The following is a 24,352-nucleotide window of genomic DNA, read 5'->3' as shown; positions in this document are numbered from 1 at the left end:
GACTTCACTTGCCGCGCTCTCTTCCCCCGACGGTCTCCCCCTCCTTCCCGCTCTCGGACCTACTTACCCTAGTTTGGAAATGCAGCAGACCGCTGGGCCCGCCACCATTGGATGCGCCGCGCCGTCACTCTGCGGCAGGAGGCGCTCCTATTGGTCGGGCCGGAGGCGGGTGCGGCGCCGACTATAAAAGGAGCGCCCGGCGGAGGCGCGCGGAGCGGCTCCGACAGGACGGGGTCGGGAGGGGACCGGGCGACGGGGAGCCGGTCGCCGAGAGCCGGGGTGCGGGTTCCGGAGCAGCGGCCCCCGCCCCTCCCCGCACCAGCCTCTGCTCCGCTCGTCGGCCGGGGCTCCCGCCTCCGAGCCCCGCCACCCGCGGCCGTCGCCCGCGCAGCCCCGAGGGCCCCTCGCCTCTGCTGCACGTGCCGCGCCCCGTCCGGCCGCCGCGATGAGCGAGGTGAGCTCCGGGCGAGCCTGCGGCGGGGAGGCCGCGGCGCGGGAACCCGGGAGCGAGGGAGGGCGCGGCAGCCCCGAGTCCCCGAGCCCTCCGGGGGCGCCCCACGGCCCCTCCGGGGAAGCTCCCGCCCCGGGCGCTGGGAAGCGACTGCAAGGCGGAGGCTTTCAGCCGGGCGCGTTGGATGGAGCTTTTGATGAGGGGGCGGGGGGGGGGGGACTGCGGTCTCAGGTGATAAGTCGCCTCCTCGGGATACCGCTCTCTGCATCTGTCTTAGCGCTGCGAGGCCACTCGGGCTTCCCTGCACTCCCCGGACTTCGGAGAGAAAGGCTCGCCTGTACCCTCCTTCTCCAGGCTGTGCTGCACTCGCTCCTTAGGTAGCATTCAGCCACAACCCCAGCCCTCGCCCCCTGTGGGCGTCACCTTCCCCCTTTGGAGAAGGTGGCATCCCCCCCCGCCCCCCCCCCCATTCAGACGGGAGCCAACCATTGGAGGGACCGGTGCTGCTATTCAGAAGCCCCTGTTGTGGGGGCACGTCCACTCCTGGAGCCACGTCCCCTTCCGGAGAGGTCTCCCTCTGCAGTGTTTGTTACAGCCTAGGTCTTTCTGGCTGGCTCCGTGGCATCCATCTGAGACAGAGCCAGTCCATCAACTGGGATTTTCTCTTTTCCAAGGACACTGTCCCTAGGTGGGGGTCAAAGCAGAGACTTGGAAAGACCTCTCCCATTGTTTGAATGCATTTGGAGGATCCAAAAACCAGGATCTCCCTTCCCAAGTGAAGTCAGTATGGGCTAAGTAGCACCGCAAGCTTGCCCTCTGCACCCCCCTTTCCTAGTACCCAGGATCTTGTGATAAATCCGGCGTCTCAGCCACATGCCAGGGCCCAGCCCTACGACTTCCTAGCTATGTGGTCTTAGGCAGGTTACTAGATCTTTCTCTGCTTCGTTGTTTGATCTGTAAAATTGGGGTAATACGGATCGTTCAAGTGATTAAATGAGATAATAATATGCAAAAGACTTAGAACAGTGGCACAGAGGAGGTACTCAATCCACATTAGCTATCTATCGTTACTGTCTCCCCGTTTCTGTTTTGGAATATTACAGAAAATGAGCGCGAGAATTCTCAAGAATACCAGGTTAGTGAGGGGACAGGACCCTGGAACCTAGGTCTCAATTTAGATCTTTATCTCTAGTAGGAGCTCTACTAAGAGTTGTCGTCCAGGGAACCAATTAGTGCCCACGGCTGTGTTGTGTTGGTTGCTATGTCCACTGAGTTTATCCTGGAAAATTCAGCTAGTCTGGGGGCTGCAGATGAACCAAAGTGGCTTCAAGTCCCTCACCTAGTTGTGACTGTGACCAGGGCAGCCTTTCAGAAAGAGAAGGAAAGAAAAATTGTTCAATCTTCTTTCCACTTCTTTCTTTCTTTTTTTTTTTTTAACATTTAAAAAAATAGTTATTTTTGAGTGAGAGCACACAAGCAAGCAGGGGAGGGGCAGAGAGCAAATAGAGACGCAGAATCCAAAGCAGGCTCCAGGCTCTGAGCTGTCAGCACGGGACTCGAACCCATGAACCGTGACATCACGACCTGAGCCAAAGTCAGATGCTTAACCGACTGAGCCACCCAGGCGTCCCCTTTCCTCTTGCTTCTAATGTGAGCAGCCCTGATATGAGAAGAGAGGTTTCCTTTGCCCTCTTTTCAGTGAGCTCTGGAGTTCAAGGCCCCCTCTAGTGTTTCTAAATCTGAAAGTTGCAATTCAAGCCGTCCCCTGGGAGATTGTGACCTGAAGGCTATGCCAGCGTGAATATGTGTGGTTAGCCTGTGCTTTGGGGGGGGGGGGGGGGGGAGGGGGGGAAGTGCGCAGACTCTCTGTAGGGCACGCTACAGGGGCTGGCATTTAGGGTGGCATTTGGTGGAGGGATGAAGCTGTTTCGGTGACCAGGAAGACCGTTTGGTGTGTGAAGGGAAAGTCAAGCCTTGACTTCGTGGCGGAACTTGGCTAGCCTCACTCAGGAGCTCGCTCGGTAGAATGATGACTATAGGATCCTCGGATGGGGACTAGGTGTCTGCGTGCGCAGGGGTGCCCAGGCCGTCAGAGTGAACTGGTTCTAACTAGCAATTTAGTTCTCAAGGCTGCCTTCTAATATGGAGCTGAGCCTGGCTTCAGGGATGAGTATTTATAAAATCCAGAAGCAGCCACCTGGGTCTACGCAGAGACTAGCTCTTTCTGAACCAGATCCCCAAGGGGTCTCTGCTCCCTGAGAGGCCAAGACCCGGCCTGTTTTCTTCCTCTGGTAGGAAAAAAAAAAAAAACACGATAAAAAGCGGAAGTATTGCCCAGGGCTCTGGAGCTCCAGGGAGACGCCAAACCTCTCCACCTCTCCCTGGGCAGCCCCAAGGCTCTCCACCTCGGGCTGCCCAGGAAAGCCCCGTGCACCCTAAATCTTATATAAGCTTCACCCCCCCCCCCACACACACCACCTGTTTATTTTCTTGCTTCAGAGAAACTGCCTGAAACGAGAGGATTTGGGATCTCCTTACGAGATTCCCATTTCAACTGAAGAACCAAAACCGGAGAGCAGTCTTCAGACATAGTGCAACCAAGGAGCAGGGGTTCCGGTGGGGCTGCTGGGGACGATCTCCAGCTCCTCTTTGCCTCCATGGCTGTTTGCTGTCCCTCAGTACTGCAGCAGAGCATTTCCCCATAAACGGACACGTGTGTGTGTGTGTGTGTGTGTGTGTGTGTGTGTGTGTGTGTCCATGCGCAGGGGAGCTGCAGGGGACTCAGCTTCAGCTTGCTGTATTCACAGCTGCAGGCAGGACTTGATTGCTGTGAATCACGGTCTATCTCTTGTCGTTTCATAACTTTTCGCTGGTTTCAACGAAGGATGGGAATGGGAGATGCACGCCGTCCCCGGGGGCTCTGTCCCATAACCCCTCGTGACACTCCTACGGTGTAGCCGGCTGCTTACAGCACAGATGCAAGTTCTCCTGTGATCCTGTCGCATTTTTCAACTGTGAGGGGCCCAGCTGGTGCGATCCCTTGGTCTGGCCGTCCTTCTGTTGAAACGGGGGTCGTGGGTGCCTGGGAACTGTGCTCACAATGTCTGTCTTGTGTTTTGGCTGGCAGGGGCCAAAAATCCGTTAAACCTCGCTAGGAGAGAGCTCAGAACTGGTACTCCCTCCTTTATCCTCCTGCTGGCTCTCGTCTTAGGTACTGGCAATGGGATATCGCATTTGGGAGATCACGTTCTCGTTCGTGCGCGTATCTGTCAGAGTCTGCAACCTTCCTCACAACGGAAGCTTGGGCAGGCCTATACCATTCTGTTGTCTTCTGTGAGCCAGTTGTTAGGGAACCTGGAAGGGACTTGGAGGAAATCCAAGTTTCCCTCTCCCTTCGGTATTTTATTATAATTATTACGGTTCTATTGGACATATAAAACAGAAGGGCTAGCTACTTAATATTGGAATGCCCTCCACCTCTGAAAATAATCTGTCTTCCAAAGCGAGGGAAATCAGAACTTGGTTCCAGAACTTGCTTTCTCAGTCACCCATCCAGGTCGTTGGCTTTAGCTGCTTGAGTGGGAGCCTCTCGCTGGTAAAAGTGGATGACTGTTATCTCCTAGCCAGGAATTGGGACGACTGTTTTTCCTAAGCCGCAGCTGTGGTCTGTTGCGTCGTAGAATGTCACGGCTCTATAAGGGCAGGCGCCCATAAGCAATGTGGCTGGAGTTGAAATATGCAAACCTGAGGCATCTTTCCGTCGGTCTGTGGAGGGTCTTCAGGAATGCAAGTGATGGAGATAGGGTTGAAGGGGAAGAAGAGGAAGAAGGGTCAGGTGAGTAATTGTCCTTTCAGAGCAGTGGTTCTATGAATGCCTCTCCCTGTTTCCTGTTTCTCTATAGTCCCAAATTGCCCTTCATGAGTTTCTTTCCTCATGGAAAACAATTTTGGGTGCGCGGGTGGCTTGGTTGTTTGAGTGGCTGACTCTTGATTTTGGCTCAGGTCATGATCTCACAGTTTGTGCGTTCAAGCCCTGTGTTGGCCTCCACACTGACCGCACAGAACTTGCTTGGGATTCTCTCTCAAAATAAATGAAAGAAAGAAAGAAAGAAAGAAAGAAAGAAAGAAAGAAAGAAAGAAAGAAAGAAAGAAGCTTGGTTTGCAAAAATTCTTCAAGATAGAAATACAGATATATCTTTCACCAAGAAAATCTCAAATAACCAAACATTTTATTATTTAAAAAACATTTTTGTAACTAGGCTTCATGCCCAGTGTGGAGCCCAGCACTTGAACTCACAACCCTGAGAGCAAGACCTGAGCTGAGGTCAACAGTCAGATGCTTACCCGACTGAGCCACCCAGGCGTCCCTGTCCAAACGTTTTAGTGATATGATTTTAGATACGTTAAGAAGCCCTAAAGATCATCTGATCCCATCTTCCTATCTTAGAAATGAGGAAACAGGCCCAAAGCTGAGCTAAGTGTACACAACACTACAACGAAGACTAGGGCACAGACTGCTCATTCCAAAAGAACTTTCCATATGAGCCCTTTAATATGTTACCCCAACGAGCATAGAATGCCGTGATTTATATGCAACCTTTAAGGAATAGGTCCCAAGTACTTTCTACAGGAAATCTAAGCAATGTGATTTAATACCTGCTGAGCAGGAGGGTAGAGGGAGACGAGAGATCCACGGGAGATAATATTTATCGACAGGGTACATTTTGGTAGGATACTAGGCAGGGCAACTACTGTCCCTAATGCAGGATGTGCAGTCGCCCTGAAAATGGGTGCAGTGAATGTGCTCAAGTGGCTCAGGCAAGCTAACAGGAGAGACAGTGAGGGGAAACCTGGAGGCCCCCTTTTCCTGGGTTCTTAGTTTCCGGTGTCCATCATCGATCCCCGGAACTGCAGAGCATCAAGGGCCAGAAGGAGCGGTTTTCTGTCGGAAAAGAAAGAAACGAGAGCAGTTCTCTGACGTCCGGTGAAGTTTCGACTTGGAGGGCCCAGTGCAGGACAAAAGATCTCGCAATAAAATCGGTGTACCTGCTAACCAAACAAGGGCCCTTTCATTTGGGCCACTTGACTTCCAAGAAGAGTAGTACAAAGGCTTTGGGAGGAAGAGTCTACGAAGGGGGAAAGAAGAATGTGTTAGACCTGCAAAGTAAGTGTTAGCAGCCTACTAGGATTCCAGGATCCGAAGCGCGTGCTTTTCTAAATCCATGCTCCAGACGGGCTGCTCAAAATGCCTTGACTTGCCCCAGAATTGTTTTACCCGAGGGAGTAAGCCAAGTCGGAAGCAGATCCCAAACCACTTTTTCCAAGAGCTCTGCATCCCTGCGGGTGCCCATGAGCAGGTGCCCCAAATCCTGGACCTTGTCACATTCTCCTCCCTGAAGCCTCGTTATTGCTTCGTTCTAGGCTGACTCCTGAAGGCATGCCCACCTGGGTTTCCCAGCAGCGCCCCCCCCCCACCCCCCCCACCCCAGGGAAAGAGGTGCCATTTCCCACTCTGTTGTCCTTGGTGCTGCCTCCCTCCCACACAAAGCCCTCCAGCTGAGTGTTTGCTTTGTAGGCTGTGGGGGGATTAATACGTTTATTTTGGGACATTAACGCCATGGGTGGGATGCACATTGAAGATTATAGTAATAAATGATGCCTGGCGCTGCTCGCTCTCCCCCACCCCTACCCTCAGTGTGGGGTAGAAGGCACAGCTCCAAGCTGTGTGCAGGGCACCGCAAAGAACCGCTCATTAAACTGTGGCAGCCCATGCTGGGGGGACGGCGGGGCTGTTGACTCACCGCGTGCCATGAGCTAGCCTGGCCCGAGGAGTTCTGCCTCTGGCTCCGGTGGGGGGTATGCTATTCCAGGCACCAGGGCTGGGGTGTCTGAGGGGCCGGGGGGAGGGGGCAGAGTGGGGGGGGTGCTCGGGAGCTCCGACCGCTCAGGTCCAGTTCCTGTTTTAGGAGGCATCTGGGTTCCAGGATATTTGGCTCACATTCCTTATATGAGGAGAAGAATGTGTGTGTGTAGGACCTGAAGTAAGAATTCCCAGTTCTCCTTCTGTTGTTATCTTGAGGGTGACCTTGAACGAGTCTTTCAGAGGCTGTTTGAAGACTGCAGCTGGTTGCTGCACTGAAGGAATTGAACCGGTTCCAACAGTGCTCCCAACAGCAGGCTAGGGTCTCGCAGAGGCACCCGGACATCCCACGGGCCTCTCTGAAGTCCTTCGGCAGCGACCTTCATCTAGCATTGGGGGAAGATACGTCAGCAGGGGTGCAAGGGTCCCTGGGGACCCTCTTTGTCACCACTTGGAAGCAGCTGCACGAACTCCTGTCTTCCGTCCCTTTCTGCACCTCTAACGCAGGCGGGGAGCTTACGGAGCCGGGGATTTATGTCTCTACCAAACCAAGGAAGGGGTTGGGGTCTTTTGGGGGCTCCTGTTTCGGAGTTTGACGATTCAGGCCCTTTTGAGGTTTCCTGCCCTGGGCTGTAGGGCGGGACGCTGAGTCCCTGTGCTTCTTCATCTGAACCCTGTGATTCCAGCAGCACCAGAATGTGTAGATGATGTGTTTTCATGTGCAAAGCATCCCAGCCGGATCATGCAAATCCAGGTATGGTGAGGTCCTCCTTTGTTCCTTCTGTTGCCGCCCCCGAACAACCTCTTTCAAGAGCCCAGGGGGAAGAGGAGTGCGGGGAAATCTGGGTAGTTTACCTTCTCCAAGGTTGGCTCTAACTTGCTGGAGCAGAGGGGGTGACACTGTCTTGCCTATTCTGGTGACAGTGGTTGCCGTGGCAACACCATTACAGATGAAGAAGACAAAGAAAGGAAGAAACGCAGCCCTTGAAGGAGGCAGAGGGAGTCAGGCCTAAAGTGATAAGGTACCTATTCCCCAGTGGTGGCAGGAGGGAAACGGTACTTAAGTCACCACCAGTTTGTTCTCAGGCGTTTTGCCAGGACAATGCTAACAAGCCATCCTTCTGATTGAGCAGATTTGCAATGAACAGATTTGCACAATCATCGTTTGGATTCAAAAAATAAAATGCGTGTCTGTGTCTTAGAGGTTTGTTTTTTTTTTTTTAAGTGTATTTATTTATTTTTGAGAGAGGGAGTGTGTGCGTGCACATATAAGCAGGGTAGGGGCGGAGAGAGAGGGAGAGAGAGAGAGAGAGAGAGAGAGAGAGAGAGGGAGAGAATCCCAAGCAGCCTCGGCACTGTCAGTGCAGAGCCCAACACGGGGCTCAAACCCACGAACTAGAAGATCATGTCCTGAGCCCAAATCAAGAGACTGATGCTTAACTGACTGAGCCACCCAGGCGCCCCTAGAGTTCTTTGAAATGAAACGTGAACAGGGGCACCTGGGTGGCTCGGTCGGTTCAACGGTTAAGCGTCCAGCTTTTCGGCTCAGGTCATGATCCCCCGGTTTGTGAGTTCGAGCCCCGCGTCGGGCTCTGTGCTGACAAGCTCGGAGCCTGGAGCCTGCTTCGGATTCTGGGTCTCCCTCTCTCTCCGCCCCCACCCTGCTAATGCTCTGTCTCTGTCTCTCAAAAATAAACAAATGTTAAAAAAAATTTTGAAATGAAATGTGAACACTTACGGAGGTGCCGTATAGGACCCCCTTCCTGTGTACCCGGGAGTGGCTCCAGGAGTCTCCAGGACCGCAGACCTGGGCGGCTGCTGCACGGAATACAGTTTCCGTCCACGCAGACTATTGTTGGGCCCTTTATCAGAGTTTAGAGCCATCGTCAGCATTTCTGGGGACAAACATTGGGAAGATGGAGATTGTGATTTCCAGCATTGGTTTAGAGTAAAAAGAGCTCCGTCATGAAGGTCCTGTGGTTGGAGAATAAGCCTCAAGTCCCCTTAGACCAATCCTGGCATAGTCTTCGGCCTTCAGGTCTCTTTAGGGAAGATAAACTCTGTAGCAACTTTAGTCTTTGATTCCAGGACTTTAACCAGGCAATTCCCCAGTAACTTGACCTATTCCTGTATTTAACCCAGGATTATATTACCTCAAAATACTAACTATTTATTTTAATACATGCTAGGCATTTTACATACATTTTCTCTAGTTCTTTTCACCCTTCAGAACAGATACTGTCTCTTTTCTGCAGGTGAGAGGTCTGAGCACAGCAAGGCTAAGCGATTTACCCAATGTCACACAGCTAGGAATGGCAGAACTGGGATTTTTTTTTTTTCTTTTTTTCCAGAGAGGGCGCGAGTGAGCGAGCAAGTAGGGGAGGGGCAGAGAGAGAGGGAGACCCAGAAACCGAGGCAGGCTCCAGGCTCCGAGCCGTCAGCACAGAGCCCGACGTGGGGCTTGAACCCAGGAGCCATGAGATCATGACCTGAGCCGAAGTCAGACCCTCAACCGACCGAACCACCCAGGCGCCCCAGAACTGGGATTTGAAGATCGTCAGTGCAGACCCGGGATATGAAACCAGATCTGTCTAGCTCCACCTAATGTGCCATAGCACTCCTTCCGGGAATTTGAGGCTGGAGAACTTTTTAGTTCACATAAATATCTGTTGGGTACCTCTTCTGTGCAAGGCCTAGGTTGCAGTTACTGTGACACGCAAATAAGCGGTAAATATGGACTGTGCTTTCGAGGCAGTGGAATCTGGTAGGTGGTAAGGGTGGGGGAAGGGAAGCCAAATGCACGGTAGCTGTCGTACAGGCGATAGGAGGTACGCTTCCGGACAGGTTCTCCTTCGTCCTCAACTCCTTTTCAGGCACAACGTACCGACGCGAGGAAGAGCAGTGACCTGGCTTCTGATACTCTTAACAGCCTCTGAACTAGCTATAGAGTGGAGGCCCTCAGCCAGCTGAAAACAAATTTGCTTTCAGAAATCCAGATGAGGTGGCAAATAGAGCACAGTGGGAGCTCTTTCGTTCATTCGACAAACCCTGAGTACCTAAAGGCCTTGTGCTAGACCCTGGGGGTACGGTAGTGAGTTAAGGTAGACACTGCCCCCACCTCATGGGAACTCACACCCAAATGGAGGGGACGTACATTCGATATTTGACCACAAAATTATGATTTAGTTACACGAGTGATAAGTGCTACCAAGAGGAAATCCTCGGCGCTGATTAAAACATAATGAGGGGTGCCTGGGGGGGCTCAGGCAGGCGTCCAACTCTTGATTTCAGCTCAGGTCGTGATCTCACGGTTCGTGGGTTTGAGCCCCGCGTCAGGCTCCAGGCTCACAGTGCAGAGCCTGCTTGGGATTCTCTCTCTCTTTCTCGCTCTCAAATAAATCAACAACAACAAACATAATGAGGGCCCTGGCCAAGTCTGGGTAGCCAAGAAGAGCCTCCCGGAAGAAGGACCCCTTGAGGGGAGCTCTGAAGGATAAGCAGGAATTAATTAGATAAGGGAGTAAAGATAAGAGAATCCTGTGCCAAGGTCCTGAGGTAGGAAGGCATAAGGTATGTTCCAGAGATGAGGTTACTGAGGCAATCAGAGGCTGCATAATATAGGGGCCTTTTGACCACAGTAATGATTCTATTCTTCATCCTAAGACCATCGGTAACCGCTTGGGCTATTGCACTGGCCCACCTAGGAAGCAACTGCGTTAGGGCGGCAGCGGTGGAAAGAAGTGACGGGAGTGAGAAATCCTCAGGAGATGAAGTTAACAGGCGTTCATACTGAATGGGACACACAGTGTGACGGAAAGAAGGACAGTCGTCGGGGACAATTTCCGGGTTTCTGGCTTGTGCAACTGGATGAGATAGAGAATATTTGCAGAAGACAAGGTTGGGTAAGTAGGATTATGAGTCCGGTTTGAGATGCATAGAGCTTGAGGTTTCTGGAGGCCATCGGGTGGAGGTGTTTTGAAACCCACAGGAGGGCTCTGGGACAGAGATGTCCATCGGAGTCAGCAGTGGCCGTTCAGAATGGCTGTTCAGAATGGCAGCCACTAGGCACCTGTCGCTCTTTAACTTATCGAAGTTAACCAACGCTTGACAACTAACGCTTAACTTAGGAATTAAATAAAGTTACACATTTTATTCCTCGGTTGCACGGGCCACATTACATAAGTACTCAACAGCCACATGGATGCCGTATACCAGACCGCACAGATCTAAAACATTTCTATCATGGGGCGCCCGGGTGGCTCAGTCGGTTAAGCGTCCGACTTCAGCTCAGGTCACGATCTCACCGTCCGTGGGTTCGAGCCCCGCGTCGGGCTCTGTGCTGACAGCTCGGAGCCTGGAGCCTGCTTCCGATTCTGTGTCTCCCTCTCCCTCTCTCTCTGCCCCTTCCCCGCTCACGCTCTGTCTCTCTGTCTCTGAAAAATGAATAACCTTTTAAAAAAATAAAAAATAAATAAAAACAAAACATTTCTATCATTGCAGAAAGATCTGTTGCAGTTCTATGGCAAACTTTTTCTGTAATGGGCCAGATACTAAATGTATTTGGCCCTGTGGACCATATGGTCTCTGTTGCAACTACTCAACTCTGCTGATGCAGAGCCAAGGAGCCATAGACAACATGTAAACGATCGGTGTGGCTATAAAACTTTATTTACACAAATAGGCTACAGATCAGATTCGTCAGGGAGACTGTAGTCTGCCAACCCTCATTCTCCGGGACGGTACATAAATGATGACTGAAGTCAGAGGTACGGATATGATCCTCTAGGAAGAGAGAACAGAAGGAGAGTCTGGCTCCAAACTTCGAGAGTCTCCAATACTTAAGCATTGGGCAGAAGTGCCCAGGAAGGAGAAAAACCAGGAAAAATCATGATGTGCCAGGAGCCAGGGCAAGCATGTGGGTCGAGAAAGGCGAAACGATTTGCGTGTCGAATGCCTCAAGTCAAGCCAAATGGAGTTGGCACCTTTGCATTGACTTGGTATCATAGAGTCATTGCTTGTCTGAAGAGTCATTTCACTGGAGTAGGAGGGGCAGAGGAGGGGTTGAAATGGGTTAGAGAGTCTGGAAGGTAAGGAGACGGAGACAGTAAGTGTTCAGAGAGCCCTGCTGTGAAGAGGGGAGCCGTGAGAGGCCCTAGGCCCACCCCCTCCCCCCAGTCTGTCTTACTACCCTGCCTTTTTTTTTTTTTTAATGTTTATTTATTTTTGAGAGAGAGAGAGACAGAATGCGAGCAGGGGAGGGGCAGAGAGAGAGGGAGACACAGAATCCGAAGCAGGCTCCAGGCTCTGAGCCGTCAGCATAGAGCCCGACACGGGACTCGAACCCACGAACCGTGACATCATGACCTGAGCCGAAAGTCGGACGCTTAACCGAGGGAGCCACCCAGGTGCCCCCTACTACCCTGCCTTTCTCAGTGCTCCTTCTCAGTCGTTGTTAGCTTCTTGACCTTCCCTTAACCCTTTTCCACACTGAAGACATTAACATAAAATTTCTACGCAGTAAAATGGACCCTTATCAGTGTGTAGGTCTGTGAATCTTAACAAACACATGTGGTCATGAAACCACCACCACAATCAAGATACGGGTCAGTTTCATCATCCCCAGATCCCTCCTTCGCCTTTGTCACCACCCCTCCCGTGACCTCAGCCGCCACTGACATGATCTTTCTGTGTTCCCTATAGTTTTGCCCTTACAAGAAATGTCATATCGTTAGAATCATACTATGTATACGTAGATTTTTGGGACTGGCTTCTTTCACTTAGCCTAACGCTTTTTTTTTTTTTTTTTTTTTTTTTTTTTTTTTTTTTTTAAGTGAGCTCTACACCCAACTTGAACACAAGACCGTGAGATCAGTAGTCACACGCTCTATGGACTGAGCCGGCCAGGCGCCCCCTAGCCTAATGAATTTGAGGTTCATCCATCATGCATATCGTTGTATCAGTGGCTTATGCCTTCTTTTAACTGCCGAGTAGTATCGCAGCGCACGGACGGACCACGCTTCGTTTATCCCTTCCCCACGTGAGGGACATGTGGGCTGCTTCCAGTTTTTGGTGATGACAAGTAGGGCTGTTACGGGCATTCATTTCCAGGTGTACGTGTAGGGGTTTTCATCTCACTGGGAAAAATCCGTAGGAGGGGGATTGCTGGGGTCAGCAGTGACGGTGCCTGAGAAACCACCAAGTGGCCGCGCCCTTTTGCGTTCCCAGCAACAGTAGACGGCGTTCCAGGCACTCTGGATCTTTGCCAGCACGCCGTGTGGTTAGAACAAACAAACAAAACGAAAAAACCACGAGAGTAGTGGCGTGTAATGGTACCTCGGTGGGGTTATAATTTGAATTCCCCAAACGGCTAATGATGTTATGTATCTTCTCTCCTGTGCTCATCTGTCACCCGTGTATCTTCTTTGGCAAGGCGTCCAAATATCTTGCCCGTGTTTACAAATTGCATTCACGTTACCGAGATTTGAAAGTTGTTTATGTATGTGGGATATAAGGCGTTTGTCAGACATGTGATTTGCAGGCATTTTCTCCTAATCTGTGCCTTGCCTCTTCAGTCTCTTAGGAGTGTCTTTCTAAGAGCAGTTCTTACTTTTTTTGTTTTAATGTTTTATTTATTTATTTTTGAGAGACAGAGAGAGAGACAGAGAGAGAGAGAACACAAGCAGGCAAAGGGCAGACAGAGAGGGAGACAGAATCTGAAACAGGCTCCAGGCTCTGAGCTGTCAGCGCAGAGCCTGACTGGGGACTTGAATCCACAAACCGTGAGATCATGACCTGAGCTGAAGTCAGACGCTTAACCCACTGAGCCCCCCAGGCGCCCTTCAGAGAGCAGTTCTTACTTTTGACGAAGTCCAGTTTATAATTTTTTTCTCTTATGGATTTTACCTGTGGTATATCTAAGAAATGTTTGCCTACCCCAAGGTTGGAAAGATTTTTTTTCCTATATTCTCTTCTAGAAGTCTTACAGTTTTAGGTTTTATGTGTGCTTGGAGTTAATTTTTGTGTGAAGTACAAGGTACAGATGGAGGTTTTTTTTGTTTTTCGGTGTTTTTTTTTTTTTTTTTTTTTTTTTTGCAATATTTGTATTTGTTGAAAGGATCCCTCTAACCTTTGAGTATTGGGGTTCCTCCAGGCATGGTCCTAGACCTGCTGCTTTTCCCTCTAATGGTAGTTGAAAAAAGAATTCAGCTCGAGGAAGTCTTTTTTACCCCTTTTTTAAAGACAGGGAGACTTTATATATAAGAGAGTGAGGGGAGTTAATCGTAAAGACTCCCGAGGAGAAAGGGAGGAGAAAGGAGGAAGCTAAATGGAAGAATCGGGATTCATCTGAATGCTAATGAGTGCCCCGGGAGAAGGTATCACACCGGGAAAGGGAGGCTGTTGCCTTGGCAGAATCCTCTCTGCGGTCCCAGAGCCCCAAGACCCCTAAGCTAACAGGCCTGGCCTCTCCTTTTCCTCCTTCCCCAGGGGAAGGGAGGGCCCACAACTTTGAACTGCAGAGGAAACCAGAATATACTCATGGGGAACTTGGCAGCTACCGCCAACGTGATAGAATGGAACTTGGGAGTAGGTCAGGCCCAGAGGTGAGGGGAACAGGAGTGCAGGGAGGTAGGCAAGGAAAGAAGTGGGACCCTCTGGGGAAAGGCGAGAGTCGATGGCCTCACAGTTGCTAATTAGCGTTTGGTGCGTGTTGAGACGTGAGAAACATCTCGTCCTGGTGTGGGCAGGAGGCTGAGCCCAACCCAGCTCTAAGCGCACCGGAGACACAGAATCGCAGATTGAATGTAGGCGGGGGAGTCCTTCGAGGCGGAAACCAGGGCGATGGCCCCGCACGTGGAATTCTCGGCATCTGAAGCGTCCGCTTCACAGCGTCACCGCGAGTAGAGAGCGTACGTCGGGTTACAGCTGTCCCCCAGAGGTCAGCCTGCTGTGTGTCAGGTGGCCCACGGAGCACACGCTGAGATAAAAGCCAGAATCGGGGTGGTCAGGTCAACCGGCAAAGCCGGAATCTGAGTCAGTACGCACGCTCTCGGAGCAGCTTGTGTAGTAAGATTTCCCCACAGTAGGGGGGGGGGGGATGGGGGGACGCGCCTGGGTGGCTCAGTGGTTAGGCGTCCACCTCTTGATTTCAGCTCAGGTCACGAGCTCACGTTTCGTGAGTTCGAGCCCCGTGTTGGCCGGTGCAGAGCCTGCTTGGGATTCTCTCTCTCTGCCTCTCCCCGCCTCAAAATAAATAAACTTAAAAAAATAAATAAATAAAGATTTCCCCACGATGGGAGGACGTGATACTGTTCCCTTGTTCCCTGTGGAGAGTACGTGAAGAAAGTGCTGGGGCCCGTGGATTGAGAGACTGACCTTGACTCTGGCTGCCTGTGGGAATGATTAGGATTTTCCCTCCCACTGTCCTTCCTTGGCTAGAGACGGGAGAGTGGTGTTCACAGCGTGGTGTTCAAAAGCCTGGACTCTGGAGTCAGACTGGCTCCACGTTCTGGCTTTCCTACTTCTTAGCTGGGTGACCGTAGGCAAGTTACTCTCTTGACCTCAGTTTCCTTCTCTGTAAAATGAGAAGGGCAACAATAGCCGTCTGGTAGGGCTGTGATAAGACCCCTCGTGTCCATGCTCATAACGTGTGTAGAAAGGTGACTGACACGGAGTAGGTATGACATATGTGATGACCAGTAAGGCAGGGTGACGTGACGCGGTCCTCGATTCCTCCTCGTTCTCCTGCTGGGTCCTGTAAGGGAGAGGATTCGCTAAACCATTTCATTGCCGTTACTGGTCAGAAGAACTCAGGATCGAAAGAAAGAGAAGACCACCCGAGAGTTTGTCGCGCATCCCTGGCCCGGATGTGAGGTGGGCAGAGGCTGAGAAACGCTCACCTGTCACAGCTCTTGTGGCTTCGCAGATGTGAGTTCTTGGGAGAGGGACTCTTACAGAGCACGTGGTTTCTGGTTCACCCAGAGTGGACCCCTCCGCCTCCCCGCCACGCCTCCCTGGTTTATCTGAAATGCAGGTAGTCAGCCTGCTTGCAGGTGATATACCAGGGGACCTTGACTCATCGAAAACTGCTGGGATTCTGGAGAACAAACAGGGGAGTTGGGGCAGAGACCAGGGAGCAGGAAAGGGCCGAGTACCGTATGGAGTGTGGGAGCTGACAACCTGCGATCTAACTGCCCCCACCCCCCAACCTCAGCAAATCCCAAAAAGCCAAGTCGAGAAATCCAGTGTCCAGAGCGGCTGTTTTGAGAACTGGCTGGAAAGGGCCGAGGGAGGAGGCCAGGAGGTGGGAGACTCAGCACCCTGCTTCTCAGCGGAAGCTTCGAGGGGGGCGTTGGGAGTGATAGGGCCTTTCTCCTCCTTAGAGCAAGCACCCTCTCCTGGTCTCCCCGGTGACCCCTCATGAATTGAAGCCGCACCGGGAACCCCTGGGGGACCAGACAGCAGCTGAGCCACGGCCGCGTCCCAGGGTCGGTCATCTCCGGAGAGACTGAGGCAGGGCAGGGCAGAGGGGAAGCGGTGGCCGGTGTGGGTCTGTCCCCACACTTATTCCCGCTCAGAGGAAGTTCAAGAGTAGCCAAGATGAGAAGCACAGTAGAGGAAGAGCTAGCCATCTGAGGAGAGATGTTCAACATTGGGCCCTGACTGTCCTCCAAAGGGGGAGGCGCTAGGGTGAGAGAACTCTAAGGGAACAGGCTTAGAGTCAGAGGGACAACAGTTAAAGCAAGGATCAGAGCCGGGGATTTGCTGGCGATCGAGAAAGTAGGATTTGAACTAGGAGGTCATGCACTCGCCTCTTGACCCATGACCCTCTTGCCTGGACTATTGACTGTTATCCTGTTACCGTCCCCGCCCTGCTTTTGCAGTGTGGACGAAGCGCTCGTGATGACGGCGTACCAGAGGGCAATGTGTCACGTAGGCGACTACTGGGCCATTATATCGATCGTGTGCAAAAAGATACGGAAATGAAAAATAAATTTGACCACAGGAAGATCATGGGGAAAGAAAGCAGTGACTGGCTGGTCCCCCAAGAGTCTCAGAAACAACGTTTCTTCTCAGGGGCCCTTTCTTTTGGTCAAAGGGGGACTAGCCAAGGAGTCCCTGGCTGGCTCAGTCAGTAGAACACATGACTCTTGACCTCAGGGTCGTGAGTTGAGTTCAAGCCCCGTGTTGGACACGGAGCTTACTTAACAAAACAAAACAAAACAAAACAAAAAACAGGGGCACCTGGAGGCTCAGCCAGTTAAGTGTCAGGCTCTTGATTTCGGCTCCGGTCGTGATCTCACAGTTTGCAGGTTCGAGCCCTGTGTCTGCCTCCATGTTGACAGCACTGAACCTGCTTGGGATTCTCTCTCCCTCTCTCTCTGACCCTCCCCTGCTTGTGCTCTCTCTCTCTCAAATAAATAAATAAACTTAAAAACACAATGAAAGGGGAACCAGCAGGAATTCTGTAGAGTTTCAGGAATACTTTTGTGAATGTTCTTCCAGATTTTTATGATTTTTATTCATTATTATTAAGATTTTTTAAGGATTTATTCATCTTTTGAGAGAGAGAGAGAGACAGGGCATGAGTGGGGGGAGCGGTAGAGAAAGAGGGAGACACAGAATCTGAAGCAGGTTCCAGGCCCTGAGCTGTCAGCACACAGCCCAACACAGGGCTTGAACTCATAAGCAGTGAGATCATGACCTGAGCCGAAGTCGGATGCTTGACCAACTGAACCCCCCAGGTGGAGAGAGGGAACACAAATAGGAGAGGGGCAGAGGGAGAGAGAGAGAGACAATCTTTAGCAGGTTCCACACCCAGCACAGAATCTAATTCAGGGCTCAATCCCACGACCCTGGCATCATGACCTGAGCCGAAATCAAGAGTCAGACACATAACTGACTGAGTCACCCAGGCACCCTATTATCATTTTTTAATTTTTTCAGATTTTATTTCTAAGTAATCTCTACACCCATCGTGGGGCTTGAACTCCTGACCCTGAGATCAAGAGTTGCATGCTCCTTCAACTGAGGCAGCCGGGAGCCCTTCTTTCAGATTTGTAAACTGAAATGGATAGATAGATAAACAGTCTATATCTTTTAAAAAAATTTTTTTTAATGTTTTATTTTTGAGAGAGAAAGAGACAGAGTGTGAGTGGGGGAGGGGACAGAGAGAGAGGGAGACACGGAATGTGAAGCAGGCTCTAGGCTCCGAGCCATCAGCACAGAGCCCAACGCGGGGCTCGAACCCACGTACCGTGAGATCATGACCTGAGCCGAAGTCGGACGCTCAACCGACTGAGCCACCCAGGCGCCCCAGCAGTCTATATCTTTTACAAAAATTGGACCATACCAATTTATAGCCTACTTTTAAAACATGTCATAGTAATTTTTGTTTTACTTCAAATTATGATTTTCTTATTTCCCCCTAACTTTTTATTAGAAAAATTTATCAGAGTTGAAAGAACAGTTCAGTGTGCATCTATGTGCTTTTCACCCAGATTCGGTCGTTGTTAGCATAATGGCATATTTGGGCCAGCGTGTGACAATATTCCATCCTGTGGAAACAGCAGAGCCTGGTGGTTGAACGTGGAGTCTGCCACTCTGGGTCCCAAAGCCAGTTCCACTGTTTCCTAGCAGGGTGGGTTGACCTTGGACAAGACCTTTAACTTCTCTAAGCCTGTTTCCTCAACTATGAAATAGGGATGACTCCTCAGAAATTTCAGAGGATCCAATGAGATCATGTTTGGCACCTAGGAAGTTCTCAGTAAATACCGTTTGGGTGCTCTTCACTCAGCCTGGAAGCTGGGGACAACTATCTGAATTGGTTTCACTTTAAATCCGTGTCCATTGGGGCGCCTGGGTGGCGCGGTCGGTTAAGCGTCCGACTTCAGCCCAGGTCACGATCTCGCGGTCCGTGAGTTCGAGCCCCGCGTCGGGCTCTGGGCTGATGGCTCGGAGCCCGGAGCCTGCTTCCGATTCTGTGTCTCCTTCTCTCTCTGCCCCTCCCCCCTTCATGCTCTGTCTCTCTCTGTCTCAAAAATAAATAAACGTCAAAAAAAATAAATAAATAAATAAATCCGTGTCCATTAACCTCAAGTGGGCCCTTAGGGCTGCGTGGTGACCCTACCACATCTCATTATTCGCTCTCTTACTTTCTTACGTGATTATGTCACTCCTCCTTTCTCCTCAAACCTTTACTCCTTTGTGGCCCTTCTTCGCTCTTAGCTGACAACTGTGCTTCTTGTTTAACCGAGGAAATAGAAGCAATCAGAAGAGAACTTTCACGCAGTCCCATTACAGGTACCCTCTTGCTTGCCTCCGTACCCATGTTCGTTGCCTTCATTCCTGTATTATGGATGGACTGTCTATATCTCTGAGGCCAACCCCTCTCCTTGTGTGCTAGGTCCATTTCCTTTTGCCTGTTCAAGGCACTGTTCTAGTGACTATGCTCTCTCTCTTCTGCATCATCAAGTTTTCCTTCTCAACTCACTTGCTGAAACACTCTCCCACGACTCCGCATTCTTCCCCACCTTCCGCCAAATTTCTCTGCTGCTCTTAAAGCAGAGCTCTTTGAAAGAGCTATCGTTACACACACATCCATCAAAAAGTCCCATGGATCCTACCATGAAAATTGTCTCCAGTCTGAATACTTCTCATCACCTCCAGCCCTATTCCAAACCCCCATGATCTGGCTTCTCCACTCACTGGCTTATCGTCCTCATAATTCTTTCCCCTGGTTTCTCTCTTGCCTCTCTAGGGTCTGTTCTCTGAGCAGCAAAGTGATTCTTTAAAAATATATCAGGCTATGGTTCCCTGTGCCCCGAACTTTGTAATGCCTTTCCATCAACTAAAAAAACAAACAAACAAAAAAAAAAAACAAAAAACAAAACAACCAAAGCCTTGGCTCTGGTCCAGAGATATTCATATTCTGGCTCCCCACCCAGCTTCATTTCTTCTACACTCTCCCTCATTCACTCGGCTCCAGCCATGCTGGTTTTCTTACTCTTCCTTGAACACAGAAGGCACAAAACCTGCCTCAGGGACTTTCCACCTGACGTTTCATCCGCCTGGAAGGCTTCTCTCCCACACGTTCACACGGCTTGTTTTTATATGTCATTCAAACTTCTGCTCAAATGTCACTCATCAGAGAGCCCTTCCTAGATACGCCGCTTCATTTTCCTTCTTGGAACATGTCACTAACTGGCATAAGTGTTTAATGAGTTCGGGAACTTTATTTTGCTCACCGCTTCATCCCCAGTGTCTAGAATGATGCTTGGCATGTATTAGGCAGTGATACGTTTCTTGAATAAATGGATCTTGTGTTTCTTCTATACTCCATTAGGGCGTAGAGTCAAACATCAGTAAGTGGTTGATAAATATTCATCAAAATAGGGTATAAATGGCATAATCTACGTGTCCTACACTGGGTTCTTTCTATCCGCTCTTAAAGCAGAGCCCTTCTATCTGGCAGTCATTCAGCAAAGGTTTGCATTTGCTAAAATGAGGGATAATGCTGGAGACTCCACTGAGCTATCCTACGGATGAGATGACAGAACCTTCGTGAAAGCACTCGGTTCCTGTATTTTGGGAAATATCAGGTATTCGATTTGGAAATGAGCCCACAGACTCCAAGGGTGCCCAGGAGCCCACAGGCATGCCTCTGTCTCAAGATGAATTGTACCTTGCGATAGGAATGTCCAGATGAAGCAGCCCCGGTGACACAATTCTGAGGAAGGGGAACTACTATTATTTTGAATTTAACTCTCCATCTGGGCAGAAAGGCCAGAGAAGAGCACACGTATCGCTGACTAATCTTATTTCAAATTCATGTCCTTGGCCTTAGGAGGGGCCCCAGTGCTTCCCAGCAATGCTGTTACTGTTTCCTACTTCAGTCACTTTCCTGCTTCCCTGGATGAGTATCTCATACCTTCTTTCCCTGCTTCCTTCCTTCAGTACCTCTTCCCTCCTCCTCTTGGATGATGACCATGTTACCTATTGTACTTCAAAAACAGACGCAATGAGGGGCACCTGGACGGTTCGGTTGGTTAAGTGTCCGATTCTTGATTTTGGCTCAGGTCATGATCTCGCAGTTCGTGAGATCGAGCCCCGTGTCGGGTGAGCCATCAGCCGCTTGGGATTCTCTCTCTCTCTCTCTCTCTCTCTCTCTCTCTCTCTCTCTCTCTCCAATAAATACATAAATAAACTTAAAAAGAAAACCCAGAAGCAATGAGAAGAGACCTCACAAATGTTCCCACGTGTTGCCTCTGGACCCGTAAGCTCTGCCTTCCCTCCAGTTCACCCCCCGTTCAGGGCCGCCTCTACTTACGCACCAGATCTCATCCCCTTTCTCCTTCTCCAGCAGTGAGGCTCTTGCAATACTGTAGTGCGTCCTTCTCTACTGGATTATTTTCATAAAAACACAAACATTCTGTCATTTCTGCCATCTTCGGGCAGATCTTCTCGTGAGCCGTATCCCCCTCAAACCACACACCCCCATCCCCATTTTTTTTGCAACGCCTTCTGCATTTGCTGCCTCAATCTCTCCTCCATTTCTTTCGCGAACCCACCATAACCAGACGTCTGCTCCCTTCCTCCACGGTGACCCTCCTGTCAGGGTCACCGGGTCAGCCCCCGTCTTCATCTTACTTGGCTGGCCTGCAGAATTGGACACGGTTCATCACTCTCTCCTGCGTGAAATAGTTTCTTCACAGGCCTTCTAAATTACTATAATCTCTCGGCTTTTCTCCTACCTGACTTCTTCTCAATTTCCCTTGCTGATTGTTCCTTAGTTCTACAACCTCAAATCACTGGAATGTCCCGGGCTTTGACTGTGTTCTCTTTATCTGATGGTGCTCTCATGCAGTCTGACAGCTTTAAAAAAAATTTTTTTTTAAGTTTTTATTTATTTTTGAAGGAGAGAGAGAGGGAGACACGGAATTCGAAGCAGGCTCCAGGCTCTAAGCTGTCGGCACAGAGCCCGATGCGGGGCTTGAACCCACAAACCGTGAGATCGTGACCGGAGCCGAAGCCGGATGCTCAAGCGACCGAGCCACCCAGGCGCCCCTGACGGCTTTAAATGCCACCCATATGTTTAACAACTGCCCCATTTATACCTCTGGGCCGGGTCCTCCTCTTGGACATCCAGCAGCTCGTAGAAGAATCTCCACTTGAGTAATTAGTAGACCTCTTGGACTTGTCCGAACACAAGCTCCTGACCCTTTTCCTAAAATCTGCTGCTCCTGCCTCCTTCTCCACTGTGGGAAATGACAACTCCGTTTTCCTCACTTCTTCAGGCCACACACTCTGGAGTCATCCTTGACCCCTTTCTCAGAAGGCCACTCATCCAATCAACCGATCCCTTGGGTCATAACATGAAAATATACCCGGGATCGAACTCCTCACCACCCTGACCCAAGCCACCCCTGTCTCTTGCCTCATTTTCTGCAGGAAACCCCCCCCCCCCGGGTTTTCCTGCTTCCTCCCACGTGCCCCTTTGTGCCTTCTCATCTCACCTATAAAAGTGAAAATCCTTAAGAAGGCTCCCAAGGCGTGGGTGCCTGGGTGGCTCAGTCAGTCAAGCGTCTGACTCTTGATTTCGGCTCAGGCCGTGATCTCCCAGTTTGTGGGATCGAACCCCGCCTAAGGGCTCTGGGCTGACCGCGTGGAGCCTGCTTGGGACTCTCTCTCCCTCTCTGTCTGCCCCTCCCCCCACTCTCCCACAAAATAAATAAATAAAACATTTTAAAAAAAAGCTCCCAAGTCCCCCCCCATGGTCGACCCACCCCAGTTTATCTCTGATCTTGTCTCCACCCCCCCTTTCTCTTGCTTCCCTCCTCTTGACGGCTCATCTCACTTCCACTCCACAGCCACTGGAGGGTCCCTGATCTCCTTCCGCTCTTGGCTCAAATGCTACTTTCAGAGAGGATTTTCCCGACCACTCTGCGCACACCTGTTTTTTCTCCATTCCCACCCCAGCCCTCACTACCCCTCTGCCTGTCTTCTGTCTACACAGCACCTATGACCACCTAGCATACTAGCATAGTAGGTCTATCTGTGCACTAGGATGTAAACCCCGTGAGCACAGAGCTAGTCTGTTTTGTCCTCTGCGACTTCCCCAGCGCCAATAAATACTTGCTGAACGAGTTTTGACGACTTTTCTCCCTCCCTCCGATCTCGATCTTGAGACCCGCTTCTTCAAAAGCCTAGGGGAAAGTGCTTGGTAGGAGGACGTCAAAGTGTTGGTAAGGAGTCCGAGGGGATGGCACCTTAGTGCTTCTGTGAATATCTAACATTCTGATTTGTCTTTTCCAGCTTAATACCAAAACGTCCCCAGCAGCCAACCAGGCACCTGGCCCGGAGGAAAAGGGTGAGTGGGGTTGGGCGAGGCAATCTGTGGAGCGGGTAGATACACGGACATGAAGACGGGTAGGGCTGTAAGTCTGGAAGCTCCCAGAGTCAGACGTAGTCGGAATAGGAACGTGGATAAGTGAAACAAAGCACTCGGTTAGAACTCCTTCCACTTTTTCCTCAGAAGTAAACCTACCGGCCTTGCCTCTTTGATTTTAGAAACTGGCTCGGGAGTGCTTGCAAACAGGCACTGTGAGAGGAAGAAACTCGCCAGGTAATCGGGCCACTGTGTCAATCAGAAATTGAGAACACGCTGGGGACAGTGAACATGCTCTGGATGTGAAGCGCGGGGTTTAGGAATGAGTGGTGACAGACATTTGCCATCTTGGTCTAAGAGCAGCAAAGCTCCTACGTAGCTAGAGAGAGCTCTCAGCCTCCGTCCCCTGACTCAAGTTTGCAGGAGACTTACCGGGCGTCCTTAGTCCTAGCAAAGACTGGAGAACCCCACAGAGCCCAGCAGGAAGTGGACCCTAACCGCTGCATTTGGGGGCCTGGAGAAAGGGGCGGGGGCAATGCCCGTGTACCCATTTATGAGTCTCTCAACCCCCTGCAGGGAAGGCCAACAGTGCCAAGAAGGCTGAGGAGGAAGAGGAGATTGATATTGATCTGACAGCACCGGAAACAGAGAAGGCCGCCCTTGCCATTCAGGGCAAGTTCCGGAGATTCCAGAAAAGGAAAAAGGATCCTAGCCCCTGAATAACCAGGCTTGCCCTCCCCGCCTCTCCCTTCTCTCCCCTCCTCCACAGTTCCCACTCCTGTGTGTCCCTCTCGCCTCTTGTCGAGGCAAGTTCGACCCTTAGATATTATTTTCTCTGATCGCCCCCTCCAGCCATCGCCGCAGTGGAAGCACGAGGAACATGGGGAAGATGGAGAACCCAGTTGGCAGCCACCTGCCTGAGGTGGGCCGGTTTCTCCTCGGGATAAGCCTCCTTCGTCGGTACCTGTGCCTCGCCTGTGAGGTTGAGGGGCAAGAGGCTTTGAGGCTGAGACAGGGGCCCCCACCAGCGTGGGAAGGAGGGGAAAGCCTTCAGAGCAGGGCGCCGAGGTGGGGGGGGGGGGCACCAGCACCGTTCTGCCAGCTACAACATTCACACTTCAGGTAACGGGTTTTGCCGCTCACATCCTTCTGCGCCACCGCATCCACCCACCCTCTTAGGAGCTGGGTGACAGTGGGGACTGGAGCCCCCCCCCCCCAGGGGGACCCAAATCAAGCACCTTCCACGTTATTGCATGCCGAGTAGAGGAGTTCCCAGGAAGGGACGCTTCATCATCCAGTCTGCGACCATAAGAGGCAGAGGCAGAGGCAGAGCGGGTTCCGAGGGTCAAGGGCAGGGAGACGGGACTAGAGCCGATCTGGAGAGGACAGGAGCGTGGGGGAGGGGGGGCCTTCTGGAGACCCAGCTACTGCTGGGAGATGTGTACCCAGATGAAGGGTTTCCGGGACTTTGCTAACCTGCCTACCTCTAACCTCCCACATCTGGCCATCCCTGAAGGCCGCCAAACCAAGTGACCCCTGGAGTCCCCACCTACCCTGCCGCGGAGTCCGAGCGGAAGTGACATAGCCCCTCTGTGTGATTTTAGCATGTTCAACGATGATTAAAGAAAAAAACAAACCCTCCAGTGGGGTCATTCGA

General features: G+C 51.1%; 1 protein-coding gene across 4 annotated transcripts; it reads left to right on the top strand.

Annotated features, from left to right (window-relative positions):
• The first annotated feature begins 227 nt into the window (after positions 1-227).
• Positions 228-24,352, top strand: PCP4L1 (Purkinje cell protein 4 like 1). 4 transcript variants are annotated; one of them, XM_042976728.1, is made up of 5 exons: positions 228-454; positions 10,016-10,213; positions 22,623-22,677; positions 23,272-23,367; positions 23,548-24,352. In XM_042976728.1, exons 1-5 carry the CDS (start codon positions 446-448, stop codon positions 23,640-23,642), a joined length of 453 nt encoding a protein of 150 aa, XP_042832662.1. In that variant the 5' UTR covers positions 228-445; the 3' UTR covers positions 23,643-24,352. The 4 variants fall into 4 exon arrangements, with proteins under 4 accessions (XP_042832662.1, XP_042832664.1, XP_042832663.1 ...); XM_042976730.1 differs by having other exon boundaries at positions 9,975-10,213; XM_042976731.1 differs by lacking the exon at positions 228-454 and adding an exon at positions 6,472-7,333 and having other exon boundaries at positions 9,975-10,213.

The sequence above is a fragment of the Panthera tigris genome, chromosome F3, assembly GCF_018350195.1.
Source record: "Panthera tigris isolate Pti1 chromosome F3, P.tigris_Pti1_mat1.1, whole genome shotgun sequence".
NCBI lineage: Eukaryota > Metazoa > Chordata > Mammalia > Carnivora > Felidae > Panthera > Panthera tigris.
The sequence above is the reverse complement of the archived record's forward strand: the minus strand, read 5'-3'. Positions and strand labels throughout refer to the sequence as shown.